Source organism: Megalobrama amblycephala, linkage group LG11, assembly GCF_018812025.1.
Source record: "Megalobrama amblycephala isolate DHTTF-2021 linkage group LG11, ASM1881202v1, whole genome shotgun sequence".
In the NCBI taxonomy this organism is placed as follows: Eukaryota; Metazoa; Chordata; class Actinopteri; order Cypriniformes; family Xenocyprididae; genus Megalobrama; species Megalobrama amblycephala.
The window spans coordinates 22239256-22262501 of record NC_063054.1 but is presented as its reverse complement, the minus strand read 5'-3'; the positions used below and the strand labels follow the sequence as shown (position 1 = coordinate 22262501).

The 23246-nt window shown below is 39.3% G+C and overlaps 2 protein-coding genes across 2 annotated transcripts; both read right to left on the bottom strand.

The window, feature by feature from the left end:
• Positions 1 to 269: 269 nt before the first annotated feature.
• Positions 270 to 4458, bottom strand: LOC125278032 (tripartite motif-containing protein 16-like). Its single transcript, XM_048206749.1, has 5 exons — positions 4217 to 4458; positions 3169 to 3399; positions 2881 to 3016; positions 2675 to 2722; positions 270 to 1065 (listed from the first exon to the last, which is right to left on the bottom strand). Exons 1-5 carry the CDS (start codon positions 4295 to 4297, stop codon positions 512 to 514), a joined length of 1050 nt encoding a protein of 349 aa, XP_048062706.1. The 5' UTR covers positions 4298 to 4458; the 3' UTR covers positions 270 to 511.
• Positions 4459 to 6714: 2256 nt separating this feature from the next.
• Positions 6715 to 21377, bottom strand: LOC125278802 (tripartite motif-containing protein 16-like). The gene is made up of 7 exons (XM_048208138.1): positions 21369 to 21377; positions 16536 to 17099; positions 16308 to 16403; positions 15019 to 15252; positions 7856 to 8012; positions 7705 to 7764; positions 6715 to 7558 (listed from the first exon to the last, which is right to left on the bottom strand). The coding sequence occupies exons 1-7, from the start codon at positions 21375 to 21377 to the stop codon at positions 7032 to 7034; spliced, it is 1647 nt and encodes a 548-aa protein (XP_048064095.1). The 3' UTR covers positions 6715 to 7031.
• Positions 21378 to 23246: the final 1869 nt, after the last annotated feature.

Here is a 23246-nt window from a genome sequence, read left to right as displayed (position 1 = left end):
ATTATTACATTTTAATTATTTTTAATTTAAAATTGGTTAAAATTTAATGAAGATCACAATTTCATGAACTCCTAGTGGTTAGAAAATCCCTGGATGGGAAACTGCGATTTACCTGACTGTGATATTTTACATTGTATAAAATGTTTTATTCAGTCCTCTGACTGAAATGTTTTATTAATAAAAAATGTTTTTTTTTTTTTTTGCCCAATTCAAATCTGTGTGAACAATGTTCATGTTTAAAAGCAGAGACAGAAAAGTAGAAACAGAAATTAATTAAAAATTTTAATACAAATAGGCCTATGTCATTTTAGGTAATCTTTGCTTTAATTTAGAGGAAAATATAATACACAATTTTAAAAGTTTTATTTTACAAACACAAACATATTTTCATTCTAGCTGTATATATATATATATATATATATATATATATATATATATATATATATATATATATATATTGAGTAATGTTAATAATGCTGAAGAAGGTATCAGATTTTTCCCCAGTACTTGTTTATAGATCACACAATTTGACTGAGGAGAACGTATTGGTGTTGAACCCGGAGCACTCTGGGCTGAGCAGATCTCCAGAACCTGATGCACAGAACCAAAACCCAGGATAGAGGGGTTGAGTGAATGTAGTCTGGACATGGTGTAAGAGACTCACTGTATCAGAGACATTGTAGAAAGAAAGAGTTCCTGCTTTGTAGTCCACATACACGCCTACCCTAGAGGATAAACGGCCTGAGATCTCAGTTTTAATACTCTTATGCCAGAAAACAGGCTTGGGAAAACACTGCAGACTCCAAGATGTGTTGTTGTTTCCAAACATACCAACTCTTCCCTTTCCTTTGCCACTCATTTCTTTATATGAGACTGATATGTGCACACATCTCCCACTCCATTCCACCTCCCAATAGCAGCGTCCAAACACGCTCTCCTTACAAAACACCTTGCAGGGGAACGTATATCTCCCACAATGCTCAGGGTATGTCATCTGTCTGTTGTTCTCAGAGAGGACAAAGTGTTCACTCGCTGTGTTGGGATCAAGGGTAAAGCTGCAAAAATCTGAGAAAAATTATTGAAGAATGCTGTGATTGTTATTGTCAGTTATGACCGACTATAATCTTAGCAATGGGGGGAAAAAAAGAATTTGTTTAAAGGTAGGGTAGGCAATTTGTTTTATAAACACTCTCTTCACCTCCTAATAACAATCAATAATAGAAGTGGTTTTAATATTAAAACATATACAAACATGTACATATATCTATTTAAACATATATCTTCTGTGGAAGTCTCAGGAACAAAATATGTTCGTCCAAAATCATTGCATTCGATCCGATGTATACTTTCAGTCTACTTCTCATATACTTCTCAGAAATATACTTTATGTACTTGTGAGAAATATACTTAAAATTGCACTTAAGTATACTCGACTTTGATCGAGATATACTTTAAAGTATATTTATAAATGTATAGTATAAAAGTAGCCTACATTGTTTGAAAATATTGATATATAAAGAAAACAGATGTATTCCTAATTCTGAGTATCTGGATTTTTGTGTAGGCTAGATAGTCTTTGACAAAAAAAAATGCATTTTTCTCAGCTTTTTGTTTAAAATGTTTTCTTAAAAAAAAAAAAAATGAAACACCCACATTTAAGTGTAGATAAGAAAGAATTCATGAAGCTAGAATAAAATGTTTTAAACATGGAAAGAGTTAAAGTACACTTAAAGGTATTTCAAGTATAAAATATAATACCTAAATAGGAACACATAGTATACTTAAAAAAGTAATATATTAAAAAATAATATATAAAAAGTAAACTATAAGTGTGATGTTGTTCACTTAAAGAAGACTTACAAGTATACTTGCACTAAAGTTTACTGAATATATTTCAAAGTGTACTTTCATATACTAAAAATGTACTATAAGTATTAAAATAGTAAACTGCTAGTATACTTATAAGTTCACTTGTAGTACAGATGCAGTACAAATGAGAAACGAAGCTGTGAACTAGTTGTGTACTTAAAGTTTTCTACTGTTACACTTATGCACTTAAACGTATACTTAAATTGGGCAAATTTAGTCCCAGGCAGTATTAAAATAGTAAACTTATAAGTTTACTACTAGTACATTGATACTAGTTACTATATAAAGTATACTTAAAAATATACTTGAACATTACTTATGTATACTTAAATAAATGAACTTGAAGTAGCCTATACTTCTTTTTCATAAGAGCAAAACAATGAGCTTATGCTCCTACTAAGATTTATGCATTTCTGTCATCACTATCAACGACAAAATGAATCTACAGCAGTCAGGTGGTACAAGCAAGAGCTGTTTACGTTCATTATTATTATAATATTATGTGCTTTGAGACATGATGTAATTTAACTTCATCTCTCATCTCGTGATGCTTTGCAGACACCGCTGTGTGCGTTCATGTGTTTTGGAGGAGGCGTGTCTTTGGAGACGCTCCGAAGGGAGGGTGGGATCTCATGCTTTCAAAGCTAGCTTGCTATTGCTAGCCACTCTGAAATTGCCTACCCAACCTTTAATACTATTTTGTGAACTCAGTAAATTTTAAATACAACACTTATGAATTAATACACTAGTCATACTATATGACACATACATTGTCATATGAAGGTGTATACTATTTTATACTTACACTGTTTAAAGTGATTTCTTGACATTGGTAAAATCTGAATTCTTGCCACTAAAGGAACAGAGATCAAGTTTAATATTGTAGTTTGCATGCTGTAGTGCATGTAGTGCAAAATAAAACATCTGTTCATTTAAAAGTTATTTAGAATAAAAGTAACAAAGTAATGAAAGAGTTCCTTAAATGATTTAATGCAGGATGGATTCTCTTACCGACAGAGATGATTTTACTAAACTCTTCCCGACAAAAATGTTCAAAATGTTGTTTTAGATCAGAGAGCGATTTCCTCAGTCCATCAAATGAAATATTAACAATCATACTGGACGACTCAGAAGAAGCAGAGAGATTCTGGCAAGTTCATATTGAGAAAAACATGAAAAATAAATAATTAAAAGTTGAAATAAAAACAATTGCTTTACAATTATTTGCATAATAGATTCTTATGCATAGCATGCATGTTTGCACTGAACCAGAGATGATGCCTCAGGCAGTGGTTTTACCTTGAAATGAAAATGTTCTGGTGTGTGTGAAAGTTGATCCAGCTCTGTGTCTCTCCTCTCGAGATCAACGATCTCCTGCTCCAGCTGCTCCATGAGTCTTTCTGCTCGACTCACTTCAGTCCTCTCCTGATCTCTGATCAGCTCTATCACCTCATGCTGTCTTCTCTTGATAGAGAGGATCAGCTCAGAAAGGATCTTCTCATTGTTCTCCACTGCTGTCTGAACACAGTGCTATGTGAGGAGACACAGAGAGACAGATTTAGATTTTGGTCTGTGCCTCACAAAATGATCATATGGCTTCATATGATAGCTGATACTTTTATGGTGCTTTTGTGTCATCATTCATTGTTACTGCATGGAAAAGAGTGACCAGCACATTAGTCAAATTATCTTCCTACTGTATATGTTGCAAAGAAGCCTTTACCTTTAGTTCTAACAACAAACAGCTTCTCACTAGATAAAATACAATTCTGTTCAAAAGTTTGAGGTTGGAAGTCTGTATTGTGAAATATTATTACAAATTATTTAAAATACTATTTTTAACATTATAAATGAGTTCACTACCACTACTACACAATTTAATACATAATTAATTCTTAAAAAAAATATATATATATATATATATATATATATATATATATATATATATATATATATATATAATATTACTGACCCCAAACGTTTGAACGGTAGTGTTCTTAAAGGGATAGTTCACCCAAAAATGAACATTCTGTAATTGTTTACTCACCCTCATGTTGTTCCAAACTTGTGTGATTTTTTTTTCTACTGCCGAACACAAAAGAAGACATTTTGAAGAATATGGGTAACCAAACAGTTGAAAGGTCTCCATTGACTTCCATAGTATTTTTTTTTCTCCATACTATGGAAGTCATTACCCATACTCTTCAAAATATCTTCTTTTGGTTCACCAGAAGAAAAAATTCATACAGGCTTGGAACAACATGAATGTGATTAAATGATGACAGAATTTTCATTTTGGGTGAACTATCCCTTTAAAGGAATGCAAACGTAAATGAGCGTCTCTAACCTTCAGTGTGTTCACAGCCTGTTTCAGCTCCTCTATCGATTTCTGTTTCTCCTGGATTTTCTGCTTGGTTGTGCTCTGCATCTTCTGAATCTGGTTCTGTGGCAGAAAACACACACAAAAACAAAATTTCTTTATGACAAAGTGAACATTAATAAATACTGCGTTGTCAGTGTGATGTCGTTAAAGAAAAGAGAAACTTGACTATAGCAGGTTTTACTGTTTGAGGTTTCCTAGCAACCACCAGTTCGTTGCTGTGCTTCATAATACAGATAAGGAACAAAAGGGATTCTTGAGATAAGGGACAAACCATGTTTTAGATTCACTATTATGAACAATCCAGATTTTAAATTCCTTAGTTCTATACCTTCCTTAATTTTCTACCCTCCTTTTTAATATTAAGCAAATATAACCAATGTTCTCAGGTAAATAAGACATAGTATAATGTAGTTCAGTTGGTTTTAATATTTTAACACAATAAATTGAAAAAATAGTAAAATATTTCTTTCAAAATTAACAAAAACCTTCATCTGATGGAGTTGACAAATTCTGATGTGTTGGCAACTGTAGGTCCAACTGAAGTTACAACAGATTTCAGTACTAACAAATATTTGATCAAACAACAGATTGACAAGACAAAAAATTTGAAAAACTCACTTAACTACTATATTTAATTTAATTCAACAATCCTTCCAGTGGTTTGCTTTTCTACTTTTAGCAGTAGGCTACAGCAGCTGGAGCACCCACGGAAATGGTCGAGCACCCACGGAAAAATACGAGATATTCTCCATTGATTTTAACCAATAAAAAATCGATTGGAGCTTTCAGGCACGATTTTCACCCTGTTTTATAGTTTATTTAAGGCCGTTTCTATGACGATATTTTAATGACAAACGTCGAGAGTGCACCAAAGTGATGCGCGAGCACAAATGGCTGCTCTTGATCAGATATGCGCGCGCTCAAACTACTCTTCTTGTATCAGCGAGAGCATGACTCGCGACAACACTCGTGAAAAGAATGTGCTTTTGGGTCGAAATTGTCATCTTGCTGCACGGATACAATGCAAATAAAACATCCAGTTGACGCTGATTTGAGTTAAATGGTACAGTATGTCTCAATGGGTCTCCAGTACGTAGCTCACTGAAAAAGCACAAGAAGCTTATGTTATGGTTTCGTGAAAGGGTAAGCATTATGTAGCAGAACAAGAAATGTTCTTTAGAGCAGCAACAGAAATGTTTTCAATTCTATGTGAATCCAAAGGACATGTTTGCTCTCTATGAAGACCATTACATCAGGGTTTTATGGAAAATATAATTCAAGATTTACTTTTTACATAGTTTGATATCTTGCAATTCTGAGCCTTTCAATTTAAATTTATATTTTAGAATTCTTTGCATTTTTAAACACTTTTTTTACATTGTGAATTCATACTAAGTACAGGACAGGTAAAATTACATGTATTTTCCAAGTATAGAGCATTTAAAATAATACATTATTAAACAATATAAGCAATGGATACCCTGAGTACACAGAATTCCTTTAAATAACTTTTTTTAAGTATTTTCATTTTTTTAATAAATAAATTTATTTTTAACAGAAGGACATGTTTTGTCCCTTGTCTCAAGAATCAGTTAATGTGTGGTTATTCATGTAAAGATGTTATCATTTTTATACAATCATTTTACAGTGGGGACATTCAAAAACATGGCTCCTTCATAACATAATTTGCATACCTGTGCCCAGACAGTGTTAGGTGCAAGCGTTCAATTTTCGCAGCACAAGTGAATCGAGGAAATAGGCAGTGAGTTTGATGTTTGTACAGAAGAGGTTTCAAATGAGATGAATAAATTAAGTTAGACATGTTAGGCCGGATTTAATGAGGATGTTTATATAAAATAAAACCTGCCGACAAATGAAGACAAAAAGCAGCTTGTTGTGCTTTGCGTTCACCTTCACACCAACTGCCATGTTGATTGGTGTATAATAGGTTTAGGAGATAAATCAGATATGTTCAGAGAGGTGAGGGCGTTATTATTGTACAGAGAGAAACTTACAGTTTTAATATAGGCTACAATAAAGCGCTTACATATACACACTTTGTTGTTAAACGATTATAGTAACATGTCCATATAATGTGTGTTCTGTGTGTTGTCATTATGAGAGTGGTGGAATAAAAACTGTGAACTCTGAATATGATATCCAACGTGATTTTGAAATGATAGGTACTGTGATGGTCATTGTAAAATGGGAATGTTGCATTAAGAAAAGCATATAATTACACACTATTTTAATTAAAATATAACTAAACATTTATTCATTGATTTATTGAACTATATCATTTTGCTGACTGTGATCAGTGCAAGAGAGATGTCTCCATCTACTGGCTCAACAAGAGTAGCACAATTCTTGTTCACACAAGATTCAACTTATTTGCTGTCTATTCCACAAAAAAAAGGGGTCATAAATCATGTAACACAACTGTAACGATCATAATCTGTTTTTATTAAAATCATCAGCATAATGAAAGTGACCAAAACCTTCTGATTATCATTTTCTCATTTAAATTGCACTTACATTCTCTCATTCTTTAATATATATATATATATATATATATAGAAAATAATTGTAAAAAAAAAAAAGAACATAAATGTAAATAATAGTATGCAAAGTGTATATTTCATGTCTTCAAACATTTCAATTTTCTAGCTCCTTACAGCATAGAACATTTATATGCGACAAATCTGTATTTAGTGATATATTTTACTATCTTAAAAGTAACATTACACAAATATTTCATAAACAGCAAAGGCAGCACAGCTCAGAGGTCACACAGCATTACTGAAGAAGACATACTGAACCAAAACCCAGGATAGAGGGGCTGAGTGAATGTGGTCTGGACTCTGTGTAAGAGAGTCATTGTGTCGGAAATGTCATAAAAGGAGAGAGTTCCTGCTTTGTAGTCCACATATACACCTATTTTAGAGGATATAGGGCCTGAGATCTGAGTTTTATTGTTGTTGTGCCAGATACAGGGAGTTTGAGAACATTCCAGACTCCAGGACATACTGTTGTGTCCAAACCAATGTGCACGATCCTGTCCTTTTCTTCCCACTCCTTTATATGAAACCGCAATATAGACCCCCCATATCCCTTTCTCCCATTCAACTTCCCAGTAACAGCGTCCAGATATACTTTCTTTGCATAGTACCTGGGGCCAGAAATCAAATCTGTCTGGATGTTGAATACGTGGTCGGATTGTTTCACGGCATCTTGCTTCTCTGTTGTTTTCTGAAATGCGGAGTTCACTGTATGCAGTGGTGGTGTCCATTGTAAACTTCTGGAAATCTGATACAAAAACAAAAAAGATTAAAACAGACACAAAACCAGAAATGTGTACATTACCTTGTAATTTGGAGAGAACAGATTAGTAATATTTTTAAATAAATTAACCACTGTTTTGCATGAGTGTGTGTACAGTATGAGTCACTTACAACGTAGAAAATTCTTGCTGGTTATTGGCTCAAAAGGAAATATCAACTGAATATTTGCAACTGTAAACATACAGATACACTGGTGTATTAGGTAATCTATGTAAGAGGTTCACTTGTACAAATTTATTTTGATTTATATTTTTTTTCTCACCATTTGAAATGATGTTGTATTCCTCCTTGCCAAATTTCTGGAATTCCACTTTAAGATCAGAAAGACATTTCCTCACAAGATCAGGTTCAGTGTGTTGATTGTCAGGTAAACTGGGTGAGTTCACAGATGCAGACAGTGAAGAAAGAGACTGGAAATGCTGTGGAGAAAAATATCAAACATACTGATATATTTACATGTCAGTCTTCAGTCACTTTTGACATTTTGATTTTTTGAAAATTGTAACTACATCGGAATGACTAAACCTGGTGACTTTTGTGGCATGGTGAACACATAAAAAGCTAAATCGTTGTTAAAAAAAAAGTCACAGGAAATACTAAAAAAAAAATACAGAGAATCCACAAATCAGTCACGATGTAGAAAAAAAATACATTAATCAAGGGGTTAAACCAAAGTCCCTTTAAGACAAGCAAAGACTAGAGGCCTATCTATAGTCTTTGAGACAAGTCATTTCACTCGGCGGCCATTTTTCCTCTCAGGCATATAAGTGCAGCTCCTATCTGAAATTCTCTGAAGCTGTTTGCCAAAATTTCAATTAAATTTCATATTTGAAATCACCAAATCTGTCTCATAAATTTTGTTTCTAAATGCTTGAATCATTATGAAAAAAAAAACGTCTCGGTTACGTATGTAACCCTCGTTCCCTGAAGGAGGGAACGGAGACATACGTCAGTAGTGACCGACGAATTGGGATATCGCTAGAGAGCCCTATCAGCTTCGAGAGAACTACAAGTCAATGGAGATTGGCGTGCGATATTTGCATAATGCGCACCGCCCCTATCAGGTGGATATAAATAGGGTAGCAGATGCAATCGCACTCTGTTTTCCGCTGAGGAGACAACCGGTGTCTGCACTGCAGCGAGGGTACAGAAACCGTGGTGACGGGACGTACGTCTCCGTTCCCTCCTTCAGGGAATGAGGGTTACATACGTAACCGAGACGTTCCCTTTCAGTCGGTCACGTTCGACGTACGTCAGTAGTGACCGACGAATTGGGATCCCAAATAAAACGCCACAGTTACGAACCCCTTCCAGTGCCCAGCGTAAGCCCTGGCCGCCCGTCGTGCCAGGGGGACGGAGAAGGGGGCGAGCTCATGTCGGGAAGTTTACTGCTGTTCTGAAATACCCACTAAGTAAACTAACTACACTGGGGAAGCGAACCCAAGGGGACGCTGCGGACACCACTACCTGCCCGTAGGGAGGAATTACGTGGGAAACACATATGGACTGGCCAGTTGGGCAGTACGCATATGAAGTCCCTGGGTTGGCTCCGCCTAAGAAGGGGGAGACACATCTGACAGGTGACGGCAGAGGTGGCTCTGCTAAGGGAAGACACGGGCTCACCGGAGGGAGTTTAACCGTGGAGAATACACATATGGGACCGCTGTCACAGAGGGGTCACAGCATATGGAACCCAGCCAACATCAATGCCGGAGACGGACGTTGGCCTGGCATCAGACACTCCGCAATGTCCGAGCCGAAGGGGGAGGCGGAGGAATTCGACAGGGTTCACCAAGCGGGGAACACGACTGGAGTCAAGAATGCACGTACCCGGCCCAGGGGGCGGGAGTGGCAACGCAAGCCGACACTTAGAGCTGGTTCAGCGCGTCTACCGGCTGGTGGAAGTGAGTACACGGGAAGAAACCGGCTCTACACGTAGGCTATAAAATCTAGCGAACATGTTGGGTGTCACCCAGCCCGCAGCTCTACAGATATCCGTCAGCGAGGCGCCATGAGCCAGCTCCCAGGAAGAGGCCACTCCTCTGGTGGAGTGGGCTCTCAACCCAAGCGGGCAAGGCACGCCCTGGGCTTCAGATGCCAGGGCGATGGCATCCACTAACCAGTGGGCCATCCTCTGCTTGGAGACAGCCTTCACTTTCTGCTGGCCTCCGTAACAGACGAAGAGCTGATCTGAGGTCCTGAAGCCACGTGTTCTGTCCACATAGATACGCAGAGCGCGGACTGGACAGAGCAAGGCCAGGGCTGGGTCTGCCTCCTCTGAGGGCAGCGCTTGCAGGTTCACTACCTGATCTCTGAAAGGAGCGGTAGGAACCTTGGGCACATATCCAGGCCGGGGTCTCAAGATAACGAGTCACCAGGCCCGAACTCCAGGCACAATTCGTCAACCGAAAATGCGTGCAAGTCCCCTACCCTCTTAAGCAAGGCCAATGCAACCATGAGGATGGTCTTAAGGGACAGTTCTTTTAACTCAACTGATTGCAAAGGCTCAAAGGGATGACGCCGAAGAGATGTAAGCACTAAGGCGAGATCCCAAGAGGGTATAGAGGAAGGGCGAGGTAGATTTAGTCTCCTCGCCCCCCCTCAGGAACCTGACGACCAGATCATGCTTCCCCAAGGATTTTCCATCAACTGCATCGTGATGTGCAGCAATAGCGGCAACATACACTTTGAGAGTGGAGGGGGACAGCCTACGCTCCAGACCTCTTGCAGGAAGGAAAGCACGGATCTGACCGAGCATGATCGGGGGTCCTCTCGGTGAGAGGAGCACCATTCAACGAATAGGTTCCACTTCAACGCATAGAGGTTCCTAGTCGATGGAGCTCTAGCAGAGGTGATGGTGTCTGCAACCGCTTGCGGGAGATCACTTAGAACCTCCGCGTCCCGTCCAGGGACCATACATGGAGGTTCCACAGGTCGGGACGCGGATGCCAAAGAGTGCCCCGTCTCTGAGTCAGAAGATCCTTCCTCAGAGGAATGGGCCAGGGAGGGGCTGTCACGAGGAGCGTCAGGTCCGAGAACCAGGTCCGAGTGGGCCAATACGGAGCCACTAACAACACCTGCTCCTCGTCCTCCCTAACTTTGCACAGTAGCTATGCAAGAAGGCTCACTGGGGGAAACGCATATTTGCGAAGGCCCCGGGGCCAGCTGTGTGCCAGGGCATCCATGCCGAGCGTACCGCTGGTCAGGGAATAGAACCACTGGCAGTGGGCAGTGTCCGCGGAGGCGAACAGGTCTATCTGAGCCTCGCCGAAGTACCGCCAAATCAGCTGGACTGCCTGGGGATGGAGTCTCCACTCGCCCGCAAGTGGAGGCTGCCGTGAGAGCTCTTCGGCTGCACGGTTGAGCACACCTGGGACATGAATGGCACGAAGCGACCTCAGATGCTTCTGACTCCAGAGCAAGAGATGGCGGGCGAGTTGCGACATGCGACGGGAGCGTAGACCACCCTGATGGTTGATGTACGCAACGGTCGCAATACTGTCTGAACGAACGAGAACGTGCTTGCCTGACAGCAGCTCCTTGAAGCGGCCCAGTGCAAGATGAACCGTGAGCAACTCTAGGCAATTGATATGCCAATGCAGCTACGGTCCCGTCCACAGACCCGAGACTGCATGCCCATTGTCCCAGTTGACCTGAAGACCCAACCGGCTGAGGTGAGCTAACACCAGGTCCCTGTGTTCGCACAACTGCTCCCGCGAGCTGGCCAGAATAAGCCAGTCGTCGAGATAGTTGAGAATGCGAACGTCCTGCTCCTTGAGAGGAACAATGGCCACCTCCGCGACCTTCGTAAAGACGCGGGGCGACAGGGCCAGCCCGAAGGGTAGGACTTTGTACTGATATGCTCGACCCTCGAACGCAAACCATAGAAAGGGTCTGTGACGAGGCAATATCGAAACATGAAAGTACGCGTCCTTCAGGTCAATCGCTGCAAACCACTTGAACGGCAGCCTGTGCAGGGACCGATTCAAGACACGCAGATCCAGGATTGGCCGTAACCCACCGCTTTTCTTCAGTACAATGAAGTAGGGGCTGTAAAACCCTGACCTCATATCGGCTGGAGGGACCGGCTCGATTGCATCCTTTGCCAGGAGGACAGCAATCTCCTCCCGGAGAACAGGAGCACTGTCCAACGACACCTGAGTGAAGTGGACACCCCTGAAGAACGGGTGACGCCGGGCGAACTGAATCGCATAGCCGAGTCTGATAGTACGAATGAGCCAGCAGGATGGGCTGGGGAGCGTTAACCAGGCTTCCAGACACCGAGCCAGTGGGACCAAAGGTACCACAGACGCACCGGGGGTGGGGCAGTGAAGCAGAGTGCTGGGACCCGACTCGGACGGCACAGCGGCCCGAAGTGGAGTCAGACTCTGTGGGGTGACAGTGCAGATGGGAGACGGCACACGAGGAGCAGCCTCGACCATCACACTGCCCCCCACTGGCGAAAAAAGAGAGGGGCTACGGGCGACGAGGCAGAACCTCGGGCCCAGGCAACCGCACCCTCTTGTGACCTGGAGGTTTGGGAAACAGCTCTTTCTGTGAGAAGGTGGGTACCGCTGGGCTCCGAAGAGCCAGCGGCGGGACAGACACATAGAGATTCCCCCCGGGGTGGAAGAGGTGATGGACTCCTCTCCCGAAGAGCTGAAACCTTCCCCTCCAGGTCGCCCGTCTCAGGATCGCGACTTCCTCGATCTCTTGCCACCTGGCTTGGCCTGAGCGGGCTGGGCGCTCCGTCCGCTGCCGGCTTCCTGCTGTTTGGCGGATGGAGGCCTCAAACGAACGCTATACGGCGTCCGCCAAGACTTGGTCACCTCATCGTGCACTTCCGGGAAAAATGGCATCGGAGCGGGACGCTGGGGACCAGCGCGGCCCGCCCTGAGGTACCAAGGTGGAGGATTGAGCACATGAGCCCGACCTTCTTGGCCACCCGGGAAAGCACAGCAGTCAACTCGGGATCCGGCTCGGCAAACGCTGTGGCCCCGGAGGGCGGTAGCGCGGCCGAGTCTTCATCTCCCGAGGACTCTTGCTCACCTTCCGATACCGTGATCAACATCTGGTCTTCCGCAGGCGCACCAAAGGACAGCACCGGACGCTCCATAGAGGGAACGGTGCGGTCAATTGGTAACACCACGGGCTGCAGTGCTGAAGAGGCGGCAGGGGCCCGCGGAGCAGCGCTCGGCGGGGAAGCCCTAACCGTAACCCTCAAATCACCCTGCCTATACGCCGACGAACCGTCATTCCAACCTGGGCCGGAAAAAACGGCCGCACGGGGCATAGGGGAGGGGACCGCCGCTCCCTGAGAACCAAGGAACGAAAGTCTCGATCTCAGCACTGCGATAGTCATGTTCCCACAATGAGAACATGAACCATCTACAAAAGCCGCTTCAGCGTGCTGAACGCCCAAACACGTGATGCAGCGATTGTGCCCATCAGCAGGGACCAGGGAACGACCACATCCAGTAACATCTTGAAAAAGATGCAGGGTTCGTCTGTGAAGTCTCTTTTAGAAGGGGAAATTTCAGCTCCTTTGTGTCGAGACACGCAGGGAGTGTCACAAGTGTTTAATAAAAACATGGGAGGAACCGGCCCAAATCGCAGACCAACAAAGTGGAATTACAGTGGAATGCTGTGTAACAGCGGATGTTTCCACCCGGCTCACTCCAACTCGCGACCTCGCTGCAGCGTCGTCACACCAACACAAGCGCCAAACTCTTCTCAAGAGGCTCGAAGTTCAGTCAAGCTGCGGGACACCAACAGGTAGGCTCCGAAGTGAAAGACAGAGTGCGATTGCATCTGCTACCCTATTTATATCCACCTGATAGGGGAGGTGCGCATTATGCAAATATTGCACGCCAATCTCCATTGGCTTGTTTTAGTTCTCTCGAAGCTGATAGGGCTCTCTAGCGATATCCCAATTCGTAGACTACTGACGTACGTCAAACGTGACCGACTGAAAGGGAAAGCTGTATTTTTCAGTCTGGATTAAGCTAATGATCAGTCCTAAGTGCACATCTGATTGTTTCTATAGGAACTGGAGCTTCTTACGGCCAATGCAATGATGACTTTATCAATCTACATAATTGGCTCTTACGCCATAGGGGAGAGTGGGGTAAGATGAACCAGCGGGTAAGTTGACCCACCCCCTGTATCTTGGCAACCGTACCATTTTATTGTCATATGACCATATATTTTATAACCACCTGTCATTTCTGCCAGACTGTGAAAAGGAGAAGCATATGGGAGGAGTGGAAGTCACTTACTTACTTTAAAAACTGTTTTTGGCTTCTCAAATTAAAATTTTAACATAACAGATGTAATGGCTATTTCATCAAAGCAAATTTACCCAGGTCTAAAACTATTTATGATGCATATTGTGATTTAGCAATGTATAAAATCATGCAAGTCATTTAGTTAAATAATATTCTGAATTGCTAGCTAGCTTTTCCTAAAATGGCAGCTATGGGGCAAAGTGAGCCAAATGCTGTGGGGCAGATTGAGCCAGCGTTTTAACTTACCCCACGATAAGGCATTGAATTTAAGTTAAATCTGAAGTATAAACTGGTGTCATTTCAATGTAATATTATGCAACTGGTTTAGTTTGTCTTTATTTTTGAGTTTATTTGATACAAGTACACCAAATCCTTCTCTGATACGAACCAGAGGATCATATATATCTTTCCACCTGTAGTCTCTAATGGCGTAACATGGTCAACATTGCAGAAAAACTACCATGTCAAGAACCTTTTGACTAAAATGTTTATTAGTTTCAGTGACATTTATTCATTCTTATTTAGTTTCAACAAACACTCTGTTTAGTCTGTTAATGGGAAGGTTACAACTTTGATGTTCAACATATTGTTTCAGAAATGCAAACAATTAAAGATACTGAAATTTCAACTTCATTTGGTTGGGTTTATGTTGTTTAATTTAGCTTTTAAAAAAGAAATGTCTGTAAAATATTTTTACAAAGAATATTTTTAAAAGGAAATTTGATTATTAAATTCGTTTTTAAAATAGGTAGATTATCTTTACAATTCACATGGGTTTGATTCAGATTCAGTTAGATGGTCAGTTTACACCCACCTACTGACTCGGATCAACTTACCCCTAGCCTGGGGTAAATTGAGCCAGAGGAACACTTTTTTATAAGAAGCCATATTTTTATTTAAAATTCATATTTACTTCTGCCTCATTTTCCCTTATCTTGAGGACCACATAAGTAAAAAAATGGCTCATCTTACCCCACTCTCCCCTATTGCGCATTGCACTTTCTCCCATTCAAAACAATACGAGTGACACGTCTTGTGTTTTTCTATAGCCTTAAAGCTGGTGACCGGGAAGAGTATGAGTGTGACCAGAGAGTTAAGTCGTTAAACATTAGTATGTATAGCAAGAATTAACAATTACCTTTAGGAAATAAACAGTATTATCTGTGTTTAAAAGCTTCTGTAGCTCAGCATCTCTCCTGTGGAGCTCAGCAATCTCCTGCTCCAGCTGCTCATGAAGTCCTGCAACACGACTATATTCCAGCTTCTCTTGAGCTCTGATCAGCTCTGCTACCTCAGAGCTTGTTTTCTCAATGGTGTGGATCAGCTGAGTGAAGATCTTTTCGTTTTCTTCTAAAGCAGCCTGTGCAGAGCACTGTTAGAAGGCAGAGTGAGCTAGCATCTATTCCTATTGCCCTCATTCAGAGTCTTTAGTTACATCCATTCAAAATAGCAGTTGATTTTTGTGGTTCTCTATATTCTCTTTAAAGGGATAGTTCACCCAAAAATGAAAATTTGATGTTTATCTGCTTACCCCCAGAGCATCCAAGATGTAGGTGTCTTTGGTTCTTCAGTAGAACACAAATTATGATTTTTAACTCCAACCGCTGCCGTCTGTCAGTGGTATAATGCAAGTCAGCGGGAACTTGGACTATGAGAGTAAATAAAACACGACAGACAAATCTAAATTAAACCCTGCGGCCTGTGACCACACATTGATGTCTTAAGACACGAAATGATCGGTTTGTGCGAGAAACCGAACAGCATTTATATAATTTTTTACCTCTAATACACCACTATGTCCAACTGCATTCATCACTCGATTCATGAGGTCTGATCGCGCTCTGACAACGGAAGTGATGTCTATAGCACTCATTGAAGTATATGCGCGAGACATCACTGCCATTGTCAGAGCGCGATCAGACCTCACGAATCGAGTGATGATTTGTCTGTCGTGTTTTATTTACTCTTATAGTCCAAGTTCCCGCTGACTTGCATTATACCACTGACAGACGGCAGCGGTTGGAGTTAAAAATCATAATTTGTGTTCTACTGAAGAAACAAAGACACCTACATCTTGGATGCTCTGGGGGTAAGCAGATAAACATCAAATTTTCATTTTTGGGTGAACTATCCCTTTTTAAGCTATAATGAAAAACTGTTACATTCAAGTTTATTCAATAACATACAATTATAATTATTATTATATTATAATATGGTACAGTAAAGCGTCAATTCTATAACATGTAAAAGCTATACTATGTTGCACTTATCTCTTTTAGTTTATTGCTAATTTCTTAGTGAGATTTCTTGCTGGTAATTCATCAACAGACCAAAACGTTCATTAAACTGTACAGATTAATTTCTAATGTGTGTTTATCTCTATTGCATGTTGATACTCATGTTTGCTTATGCAGTGGTTGCTCTTACCTTTAGTGTATCAAAAGCCTTTTTCAGCTCATCCAGTTCTTCCTGTTTGTCCTTGATTCTCTGCTGCACTTCAACTTGCCTGTCTGCAATCTCAGTCTTTGTGGTTGAAAAAAATATGAAGCTTGTCAAGGAAAAGTATTAGGTTTTTACATTAGCATTTTACAACCACTGTACCTCAGAGAACTGATGTAAACATCATCAAAAGTCAAGTATATAACAAGTTCTGACCTGTTTCTCCATCTGTTCTATTTCAGCTTCAACTGTATCATGTCCTTTGTGTTCATTCAATGCACACAAAGCACAAATACTTTTCTGGTCTGTGCGACAGTAGATTATATTGATTTTTTCGTGTTGGGAGCAGATGTTTTCCTGCAGGTCTGAGGAGGCTTCGATCAGCTTGTGTTTCTTCAGATAGGGCTTTGTGGTGTGAGGTATTAGGTGACTCTCACAGAAGGACGCCATACACATTAGACAAGACTTGGCGGCTCTGTGTTTCCTTCCAGTGCATTCATCACACGGTACGTCTCCGGGTCCAGCATAACTTGGATCCAGAGGAAGGGTTGAAGAAGACAGTTCCAGTTTTTTCAACATTTCATCGACCTTGACGCATCTGCGTGGAACAGGCTTTGGAGTGAACATCTCTCCACACTGAGGGCAGCTCTTTTGACTGTCCTGCTTCCGTTTGTCGTGAACACACGCTGAACAGAAACTCTCTCCACAGTTACAAGTCACTGGATTTTTCAGTAGATCTTGACAGATTGGACAGCTGGTCTGGTCTTTTCCTGATGTATACTAGCGTCTGCCATGTCAATGAAAAAGTGGAGTGTACAAACTGGGCTCCTCTCTGAGAGTATGCATTTCTTATTGTAGCATAAAATATGACAAACATTTGTTCCTGGAAATGAAAACTTCTTCATTCCATCTGCATACTTTCACTTCTGAGAAATGTCAACACTTTCTGCAATCTATTGACTACATCTACATAGACCTTTCCAACACTGATCAGAGAAAAACCTGTCTTCAAAGGGCTTCTTCCTGGAAAGTCCCTATATGCTGAGTAGAGGGATGAAGCAGGAACCCCTGTTATATAATACTGAGTGATGTATTTAGTACCATATTAATGCATTTACATTACTTTGTTATGATGCTTCACAGAGGTGTAAAATCAAAGCAAAGACAAGAACAGTACTACGACTGATGAATGTATGTGTCTGTTGTCAGTTGCTAAGCCATTCTCTCCTTAAGGGCAGGTCTGCAGATGAACACCACATGCCTTCTTCTGAGCCTTTTCTCAGTCTGAGTAGTTATTTATACAGCTTATGCAATAGCTGTATAAATGGTATTGTAAGTTACTGGATTCATCAGTTATTCCATACACACTGAGCAATCTAGATTTTCAGCTGACTCAGCCACCCAGAATGTCACAAGAAGTCACAAGTTTCCTACATTCGTGGGTTTAAAAGGTTTGTGGTGATCATCAGTGATAAAAACAGAATAAAATAATACACATTTAAAATCAGGAACCAGGCTGTAAACACTGGTCTAATGTAAGTTTAATGTATAAAATAAACGAACAAACAAGAAAACGAAAGTAAAATGGCGGCAGTCCCTCATGGACGACTGCCGCACACACAAACATAATAAAATATAACATAAAGCTCCTCCGTGAGAGATACGAGACCGGTGCAGTGCGCAGGTGATGCTCCTTTGCAATCACGGCACTGGCCTCACACCGTTCTCTCACGGCTCTCGCCCCGCCCTGCTTGTCACAGCTGATAAGTGAAATCCAGTGGAAACTTTGATAAACATGCTGTTTCTGAAAATATCCTGGTTGTATACAAAGTTCTTTTTCTTGCTTTCATGGTCAATCCTATAAATTTCACTATACAAATGACCAGATTACCAAACTGAGGTCTTGTTGATGTGAGTGCCAAATTATTGAATGTTAAAAAAGTGTCCATAAGAATGAGAGGGGTCCTTTTGATCTAAATGATCCATTTTACTATTCTACATATATGTAGCAGTACTCCATGGATTTCTATGTAATTGTTGTTTCAAGGCATGCTGGAAAAAATATTATGCAAAAAATTTAACAGGAAGTTTCTGAAGAGTAACAGCTAACAGGAAACTCCACTGGCATATAAAATATAATTGAGTATCAGTGAGAAAGAACCAGTCATGAGGGGCCGTTTATATTCCTGCTTCCTGCTGCTTCCTTCCTGCTTCATTTCAGTACTGGTGAGTTCAGATGTTTTTTTAAGTAAAATCAAAGTGGGTGTTTAAGTGGGTTGTCTTTGTTCATACAATAGGCATGTTTTTGTAAAGCTTTAGATTATAAACAACAAGAAATGGTTGCTGGCTGAGTGAAATCATTTTAAACAAAAAAGACTTGTAAACTGCAGTACACATAGGCTATCTCTAACAAGAATTTAAATGTTTTGAATCTTAATGGCATAAATACAAAATAGTTTGCAGTTGATGGGTTGGGATAGAGCTTTTAATTTAAATGCACTTACACTTTATTTTGATAGTCCACTTTAGACATTCTGCTTACTAGAAACTTTGCAAACATGTCAACTAACTCTCATTAATTTGAAACTACATGTCATCTAACTCTCATTAGAGTATTAGTAGACTGTTAGGGTTTGGGGTAGTAAAATAAGCTGACGTACTTGCAAAGATACTTATAATCCTTAAAATGTCCATTGGGGAGCGTCAAAATAAAGTTTCTGTCATTAATTACTCACCCTCATGTCGTTCCAAACCCGTAAGACCTTCATGTGACTACGGTGGTTCTTCGAAATAGTTGAATAAAGTTTAATAAAGTTTTTTTTTTTTTTTTACGCACAAAAAGTATTCTCGTCTCTTCACAAAATTAAGGTTGAACCACTGTAGTCACATTAACTATTTTAACTATGTCTTTACCATCTTTCTGGGCCTTGAAAGTGGTAATAAAGTTGCAGTCTATATCCGAGGCCAAAAATGACAGTATTGAAACCAACCCACCTCCCACTCCTCAAACTTTTTTTTTAATTTTTTTTATTTTAATCTTTACTACATTTTGAGGATATACATGTAGTCACCTGATTAAAAGTAGCAACCATTCAAACATGAAAAATTCTTGTCTGTATCTGTAGAATATAATGAATCTAATGAGCATTTTTGAGTTATGTATTGAAACATCCTTGTATATTTTGTGCAACATGTCTGGTAAATGTTTGAAGCAAAACCACTACTAAAACTGATATAATGGCCCGCTTACTGGCAAATTAAAAAATCAATCATAATCAGTCATGTCAATTTTAATAGAGAAAACCTGCTGTTAAAAGACTTTTGTGTGTGTTTTTATCAAACTATGAAGTTGGTTTTGTTGTACATAAAAATATACTTGTTTTGACAAATAGAGACAAATGGACACTTTAAATCTTGATTTATTGTGGTTACATTATCAAATGTATGATTCTCCTCATATGCCAAAGACTTTTTGTTCAAATAGCACTTTCTATATTTACACAAAGCTTGTCTACATATAGAAACGGGATGAAAGAATAATCAATAGGCTTTTCTGGTGTAAACTATAGGAGTACAGATGAGTGTGCAATAATTCCTTATGAGTTTGTTTACAGTTTTTTACAGACGCTAGGACACATTTCTCAATACTTAGGTCACTTTTGCAAAACTCTTCACACAGTGAGCACAACAGAAGTCTATGTGGGCTAAACTGAGGATCAATTATCATTGCTTTGGCACAAAATGCATTCAATGACTACATCTCTCAAATTTCATGAATTCTTTTCTCACTCAGACACAACAACTGCCAAAACTCTTTGTACGTACAGGCCAATTTGCACATGCTTACATACTGTTTTCAAAACTGTTAAACTTATGTTCAAAACAATAACATAATACAAAACTGAATAAGACAGCAATTTGCTACATTCCGACAGTAATATTTTAATGAAATATATATTTAAATCTTAAAATTAAATGCTATAAAAACAATTGGACCAGCCACAGCTGATACTCATTGTAGATGAACATCTACACAGGTGTTACTCTTACAATTTCATTACAAAAGGTGCAAAAAGAATAAAAATAAATAAACTACATAAAATATTGACGAATTCTGCATCATGTCTGATTCATTCCAGTAACATATATTGAAGTGAATTATAAACAGAGATGTGTCCTTGTTTTTCACAAGAAAACATTGTATAATGCTACGTGTTGTTAGTGTTTTTTAGGTAATTGTTTTGTGGGTGACAAAGTGTGTTTGTCGGCTGTCAACCTTTGCTAGTGTTCTGGAAGGATGAGTTGATTTGAGACCTGAATAAAGTGTTTTGGTAGTTGTAGTGCATTTTGAATGTGAAATGAACTGCTTTGCCAAGCTGAAAGTTGGTTAGGAGAACTGTGTGAAGAGTTTTGCAAAAGTGACCTAAGTATTGAGAAATGTGTCCTAGCGTCTATAAAAAAACTGTAATAGATGTGTTTTAAGGAAGCAACTGAGTGTATGTGAAGGTGTTTGTGGTTTCATGTGCAAAATGACTGCTGCAAATGAGATACACAAGAGCTACTGATCATTTGCTCTTCTTCTGTTTTCTTGTGCACGTAGCTTCACTCAGGCTTTTACACAACAATTACACATTGCATGTTCTCATAACAAAACAGAGTATAATGAATAATACAACAGTCTGCCAAAATTAAAAAATAAATAAATACATAAATAAATATACAAAGAAATGCAAAAAAAACCCAAAAATAAATAAATAAATATATAAATAAATAGAAATAGAAAAGCAAAAAAAATAAATAAATAAATAAATAAAAATTATTTATACATTTATTTCCTTGTATATATTTTTTCCACATTTATTTATTTTTTATTTTATTTATTTATACATTTATTCATTTAGATTATTTATTTATTTCCACATTTATGTATTTATTTTTTTTCCATATTTGTTCATTTTCACATTTATTCATTTCTACATTTCTTTATTTTTACATTTATGTATTTTTACATTTCTTTGTCTGTAGGGTAATGAGGAGGGCGTGGTTTACCTCAGACATAGTAATCGAGCTCAGAGTAGGTGAGGGTGAAGTGTTGAGGCCACAGTAACACCTTGTGGTGTGGCCGAAATACAAGAAGTGTAGCTTGTTGATACTTGGATAGTGTTCTGCTCTGTGTATCCCTGCGTCTGCTAAATTATTGTTATGGTTAACGCGCCTTCAGAATTTCAATAAATAGAAACTAAAAATTATTAGTGTCATTGGTGTGTTTGTTTCACTAGCTCCGTTTCCATGGGCACATTTTGATTTATCTAATTCTGGATATTTCCAGTTGATAACTTATCCTAAGATGTGAGATTACAGTATTTCACAATTGCTAAAATACTAAACCCCATTCTCTGAACCCAATGCTCAGTGGCCTAAACCCATTTGTCGAATCAGTCACTTTGTAGGCAAAACCTTAAACAAGTTCAGGTAGTTAAGACACTGTTTGCTAATCTCATCCACTCTTTTTGCAAAACTCTAAACACATTCTTACTTACTAAAACACATTTTGCACTGTGTTGCAAAATGGTAAATACATGTGGCAAAAGTTAAACACAACTACAACACAGTTGTCATCCTTTAAACACAATGACTCAAAATTATTCACACTTATTTCTAATGATGTGATCAAATCAACTGTATAAAATATAGGTCAGTTCAGAGTGCACAGGTGACACAGGTGCTGAATGATGATACCAACAATAGATGGAAACAATCTGAAAAGTAGAGGAGGAAGAGTATGTGTAAGAGGAGGATGAGGAGAAAGAGCAAGGGGTGTGGAGACAAGGCTGGATCCGGCACAGGTTTTTCCCTTTGCCTGGCAAGAGACGACATTGCCTGTGATGTGGAAAATGTCCTCAACAATATTCAATAATATTCAACAATATTATTGATCTGACAGTACTGACATTATAGGATGAGAACTGAACTAAGCTAGCCTAGATGATGACATCACTGTTTTCTGCAGAACTGCTTTATAGAGGAAAATAATTACAGTCATTTACATAATAATTGATGATCTTTACAATGTAAGTGAATCAACACTGATCTGACTTCAGCTGAACAATGACACTATTTTCTTTTAGAGCTGTACAGCCAAAATGAACCCTCTTTGCATTACTGATCATCATGTACCTGTTATCACTGTAAAGCTACTTTGACTAGAGTAGACTAGACTAAACTAGTATCTGTGTAGTATAAATTGCAATTGAAATAAAGGTGACTTGATTTGATTTAGGCCGGACCCAACATGAAGACGTGACGCTGAAGCAGAATGAATCTCTCACTGACTCTGAACTTTGTTTCTGTGTGTGTGTGTGTGTGTACTGTATCATGCTTTTCATTTAGAGTTTTCTTTGACCTTTTAGTCATTTGCATTTAGACTGCTGTATGTTTGCAGTATGTAAGTACTGTATATACAGACATTCAATACCATATAATATTGAATATAATACTGTACTTGCAGTACATACAGTATACTTTAAATTCACATTACTTGTGATTTCTATACATTTTATGTAATGGCAAAATGTGTTTACTGTGTTACAATATACTTTTTTTTCTGTAACCTTATGTTCTGGATGTTGTGTTTTCCATTTTTTAATGTAGTGTCTAATGAATGATCTGTATGTGTTTATATTTTGCTTAATGTGTGTATGATCTGAAAGCTTTGTTTGATTTTACCATAAGAGTCAGAAGTTTTGTGAAATTAGTTTGAAGATTGGATTTATGTTTAATGTTTTGAGAAAATGAGTGATGGTTTCAAGAAATGTGTTTTAGCAATTGTGAAATACTGTAATAATAAGACCACACTAAAAAAACCCATTATAATCGGTGATGCTGTGACTGTCACTTCTTTTGTATTTCGGCCACACCACAAGGTGT